This window comes from Hippopotamus amphibius, chromosome 12 (genome assembly GCF_030028045.1).
Source record: "Hippopotamus amphibius kiboko isolate mHipAmp2 chromosome 12, mHipAmp2.hap2, whole genome shotgun sequence".
Classification (NCBI taxonomy): domain Eukaryota; kingdom Metazoa; phylum Chordata; class Mammalia; order Artiodactyla; family Hippopotamidae; genus Hippopotamus; species Hippopotamus amphibius.
In genome coordinates, this window is record NC_080197.1 from 82,674,867 (window position 1) to 82,680,866 (window position 6,000).

Below are 6,000 nucleotides of genomic sequence, written 5' to 3' on the forward strand. Positions count from 1 at the left end.
GACTCTTCTTATTTAGTACAAATTTATAAATCTATATCTTATGCCTATCAATACGTATGCTGTGATAATACCAGAAAGTTTTGCTATGTCAGTGAAGAAAATAAAGTCCAGAAAAAATTTCCAAAGTATATACACACCTAGAGAAGTCCTTCTATTTGGACTATTATTAGACTGTTTGTGCATGAGGTTACTTCAGTCCTCATGGACAACAGCCCTGGAGTCTGCACTTATGTCACCATAGTTGACTTCATGATTATTCCTCTCCCAGTGGAATCCATCACAAAGGATGATCAAAACCTCAATGCTAAAATATCCTGAAGGAGGTTTCACAGGCTTAAAAGTAACTAAGGCCATCATAAGTACCACTGTTGATACTTGAGCTCAGGATCATGGACTCTGGATGACAAAAGGTTGCCATAGTCTTTAAATACCATGGTTACCCAATTATGATTATTTTAAGACATATAAGGTATAGTAGAATTCAGGAAAGGAATTTTTATTTATGTATGTCACTGAAGTTTACTTGCACTGTCTAAACAGTGAGATCCCTTAAATTGATGCAGCTTTGGTAGAAAGTCATTAATTGAAATGTAAGGTTTGGAATATTCACCAGCTTCTCTCTCTGCTTCAAAAAGAGAGTTAAATGATCATGACATTTTTTTTAAATTAAACACTATTAATTGAATGAAATCTTTATAATGGGCAATAAAAATACATGTATGTGGGGGAATGGCTTTGATCTGAGAAAAGGAACATAATTTTAGAAATAGCTTTAGAGAACTTTATGCTTAGTGATTTTTGATGTTATTTATTTTACCATAACAACAACTTCCTATTTTTATTCTGTTTTCAAAGATGGCTACAATAATAATGGAAACTAAATATATTGAGGCAAAATAAGGTAAAATATTTTAAATATATTTATTACTGCCATGAAATGACTTAAACACTGACTTAGCTATCATAGTGGTTGTAAACACTATCAGAGAGATTACATGCAATACTGCTATTTTAGATAATATGTAATACTCCTATTGTAGATACACATAATTTTTAACTATAAATACATTAAGAATAGAAATTGAGAATGTGAGTAGTTTTAGACACTGAAATATGCTAATTTCTTACAGAAATCTCTGCAACATATTATTTAAATAAAGTAACCAAAGAACTTGTTTCACTGTGTAATAGGATAACATTTTCAGAAGCTTAGTAATATCTAAATCCAAATTCTTGCATTATTTGAAATTCAAATTGTTTTGTATGCAATATCTCATTAAGCTGTAAATAATGTATTTCTACATTTAAGAGAGTGTTGATGGCACTAGAATCAAAGCCACAATTTGATGTATTTTGCCTTGTGCCTCTCAACAAGTTTCTGCTATGGGTGACAAGGCAGCAAGCAATCTCTCAGAAGTGACTGACTTCATTCTTGTAGGCTTCAGGGTCCACCCAGAGCTCCACACTTTCTTCTTCCTGCTATTTCTGCTTGTCTATGCCATGATCCTTCTAGGGAACGTTGGCATGATGGCCATTATTATGATTGATCCCCGGCTGAACACACCTATGTATTTCTTCCTCGGCAACCTCTCTTTCATTGATCTCTTCTATTCAACTGTTATTGCCCCCAAGGCTATGATCAACTTCTGGTCTAAGAGCAAGTCCATCTCCTTTGCAGGCTGTGTGACCCAGCTCTTTCTCTTTGCCCTCTTCATTGTGACTGAGGGATTCCTCCTGGCAGCCATGGCTTATGACCGCTTCATTGCCATCTGCAGCCCACTCCTCTACTCTGTCCACATGTCAACACGTCTCTGTGCTCAGTTGGTGGCTGGTTCCTATTTTTGTGGCTGCATCAGTTCAGTTCTTCTGACCAGCATGACATTTACTTTGTCCTTTTGTGCTTCTCGGGCCATTGACCACTTTTACTGTGATTACCGTCCACTTCAGAGGATTTCTTGTTCTGATCTCTACTTTCATAAGATGGTTTCTTTTTTCTTATGCAGCATTATCATTTTGCCTACCATAATTGTCATTATTGTGTCCTATATGTATATTGTGTCCACAGTTCTAAAGATACACTCCACTGAGGGGCGAAAGAAAGTCTTCTCCACTTGCAGCTCTCACCTGGGTGTGGTGAGTGTACTGTATGGTGCCATCATTTTTATGTATTTTACCCCTGACAAATTTCCTGAGCTGAGTAAAGTGGCCTCCTTGTGTTATACCCTAGTCACTCCCATGTTGAATCCTTTGATTTACTCTCTGAGAAACAAAGATGTCAAAGAAGCTCTGAGGAAGATCTTAGGGGGGAAAATATTTTTACTTAATTCTATTTGAAAACAGTAATATAACTGAAAGACCTAGGCATTATAACAACTTGGGAAGCACTGACTCAAAAAAGTGCACCTATTGATCTTAGAAATATTTAATCTGAGAGTTTATTTATTTGAATTCCGTGTACTTGCAGACAAAGAAGATGAGGATGATGGCAAAATTATCTGCACTCTGGTTGTAGAATTTATAGAAGTTTTAATATAACCAGAGTACAGGTAACTTTTGACTCACCCTCATACATTTGGAATACATTTTGTCTGGCTGTTGATTCTTGAATGGAATGACTTTCTCTGTAGTCGATCTTCAATTTGGGTAAAGAAAATGATTAGCATGTAATTTGCTTTTAGGAGATATGTATTCCAACTTTGCTGCTGACTCCTTGAGATTATTGTTTGGGATGTATTGTTTATCTTGAGTCAGTAATGTGTTGTATGGATATGTATGTAACTGGTAGAGGTCGTACAATCTGATGTAATAAGCAAGATAGGACAAAATATCAGATTTTCTGAAGAAATCTCTGTAGATGTTTAGTGAAAGAATCAGGTACTCTGCAGTGCACAGAGTCTGAAAGGAGACATGGAAGTAACTCTTAATTGTCCAGAGGCTGAATGAGCAACACATTTAATTTCATGGTTTGTCTGACTTGAATCATTATTATTTCTCCCCCTCATATGATTATCTACTAACCTGATAAATTATTTTTGAAAATTCTTCCTTTCACAGGAAAACTGTAGTAAAAATGAACAAGAATAAAGGTAAATCATGTTTTGTTATATACGCCTTAGTGAGAATTTATTCATCCAGTTAACATTTATTGAATTTTGATGTATTCTTTGCCCTATAAAAATTCCTAGGTAGAAATAATTTCTGTACTTGAGCTCACAATAATTGAGGGGAAATTAGTGGAACAGAGAACTAACACTTCATATGGTAAACCCAGTGATTAAAGGCATATGTAGAAAATCCAAAGAGAGTACAGCCTCTAAAGATGTGTGATCTAAATGATCAGAGAAAATTTCCAAAATATATATTAAAACATAAGTGGACTTGCTCAAGTTGAAATAGAAAAGTTTCTGTGCAAAGAAAATTAAATAACCATATGTTAAACTTCCTGAAGTTTAATTCCTGATTTTTAATGCACAAGAGAGGGAGTGAGATATAAGACTTAAAAGGAAATTCATGGAAATCGTGCAGACCTGTATAACAAGACAAGGCAGATGTCCTGTCTTCTGTAGGAAGTGGGGAACCACTGGGGATTTTTTTAAAGGATATGTTGTGTTCAAATTGGCATTTAATAAAACTCACACTGGTAACTTGTGGTAGATAAATATTCATGGAAGAAGATAATCAGGGAAAGTGTGTGATTGTCTAAGTAAGAGGTTATGGTGGCTTTAACGATGGCAGTCTTACACGAGACAGTGAAGAGAGGGAATATCTTTAAATCTACAGATAAACTAAGCTGAATATTGACTGCTGGTTGATAAAAGGAGAAATGGGTGGAAGTCAATAATGACTTCTAATGTTTGAGCATCTCTCACTGGGGAAGCGCTACCTCATAAAATGAGGAGGAAAATAGTAGTAATAATAATTAATCATAAAGAGTTAAGAAAATAAGCTCAGGACTCAGGATGAGCTTTCGAATTCTGGTTTTGCCTGTGTGCTCGACAATCAACTGTATTGACTTTGCAATAACTCTTGTTTCTCAGTTTAATATAAGATTACTGATGTCCAGTGGGCAAAGACCCTGTGTCTGGGATTTAGGGAAAAAATGCAAAAACTCTTTCATTGAAGGCTTGTTCCATTATAGGACTCAGAGTGTTGCATGAAAGATTCCGTATTTTGCGCCCAAAGAGTCCTAGTAAAATATGCCTAAATAACTTAAAGAACACAGTCATCTGAACATTATTATTCTTTAAACTCATCGTGTAACATCCCATTACCTTTATAATTATAGCTGATTGAAAGATTTTATTAATTTAAATGCTAGTTTTCATGGTATTGAATCCTTACTCAGCTTCTGCTATACTACAAAAATTATATTAAAAAGTTTTAGGCCACTTTTAACATTCAAATTTTTATATAAGAATTTCATAAATAAATAAATTAATAATAAGTGTTATCAATTTATTATTCTAAATATTAAATATGTATAATTATTATAAATAAGTAAACAGTAAAATTTCCCTTTCCTTGTATAGCTTTCTATTTTAGGTGAAAATGAAAATTTCATTCAAAAAAAGATATTTCTGAGTCATTGCCCTAAAATGCAAATCTTTGAATCTAGAAAGAGTTCTGCTCATTATTTTTTTCTAAACACATTATTGAGGAATAATCAGTGTGAAACATCAGTATGCATTTAAAGTGCACAGTTCTGTGAGTTTTGGCGTCAATGAAAACACGACCACATCAAGATACTGAACATTTCCTTCATTTCCAAATGCTTTATTATGTCTCTTTTCAGTCCATGCTTCCCTCGAAACCCATTTCCAATAACCAGTGACCTGAATGATACATAATGGAATCAAGCATTATGTACTCTTTTCTCTCAGACTTCTTTCACTGAGTGCAATGATTTTGATATTTATTTATTTTCTCATGTATAGGTAATTCATTTTATTTATTGCTTGGTAGTATTCCTTTTTCCATTGTACACACATACCAATTTTTGTTTATGCACTTTTAAATAATTGGACAATTGAGGTGTGTTCCATTTTTAGATATTGTGAATAAAGCTGATATGAATGTTCATTTGTATTTTCCTGGACTTGTTTTCCTTTATCTTTAGTAAATGTTGAGGATTGAGATACTTATAATAAATATACGTGTGACTTTTGAAGAGACTACAGGGGAATATCTGGAAATAAACAACAAACCAAGAAATATTTTTGCAACAAAATCTACTAAGTCTCAGGAGGAATAACGAGAATCTATTACATTTGATCCAGGGCCCCCTCCCTCCCTGCCCATCTCTCATCCCAGCATAAGAAAAAGTGCACTCAGGCAAATGCAGGCAAGGACATAGAGATCCCTCTGTCCCTGGATTCCCAGTCCAAGTCTACAGTATCCCCTTGAGAGTGGCAGCTGCAAACATTTCTTAACCCCACCAGCTCCATGTTGAAGAAACTCTATTCAAGGCAAGAGTAGCTATGATGTGATCTCTACCCAGCCTCCATTTATAGGGTAGAAGCTCTACCCTAAGCATGCCAGACCAAGAATACTGGATCACAAATGCAGTTGCTCCAGTTATCTCAAGGGATAGAAGTTCTATGCTCAGAAGAACATAGACTACTGACCTAACTCATAAACCTGCTTCTAAATCATGGCTGTCATTCTGAGCAAACTGGGCCACTATTCCTGCTCCAGTTCCAGAACAGATAACTGCAGGTTTTACCTGGAATGAAAGATGTAGCATAGTAACAGAGAGCTCCACAGCTCTCTCCAAATGAGCTGACTCTATTTGGAAAAAAGGTGTGGGAAATTTCAAGCTTAAGCGAACTCCAAAACTTAATAAATATTTGGTAAGAAACAATTAAGAGGTGACTGTGGTCGATGAGAGCAAAAACTCACTGCAGACCAACTAAAAAGTTATCACTACCAAATATAAAATAGGTGGCTAGTAGGAAGCTGCTACAGAGCACAAGGAGATCAGCTTGATGTTTTGTGAAGACC

The 6,000-nt window shown here is 35.1% G+C and overlaps 1 protein-coding gene across 1 annotated transcript; it reads left to right on the plus strand.

The window, feature by feature from the left end:
* Positions 1-1,383: 1,383 nt before the first annotated feature.
* Positions 1,384-2,334, plus strand: LOC130834074 (olfactory receptor 9K2-like). The gene has a single exon (XM_057704160.1). The coding sequence runs from the start codon at positions 1,384-1,386 to the stop codon at positions 2,332-2,334; it is 951 nt and encodes a 316-aa protein (XP_057560143.1).
* Positions 2,335-6,000: the final 3,666 nt, after the last annotated feature.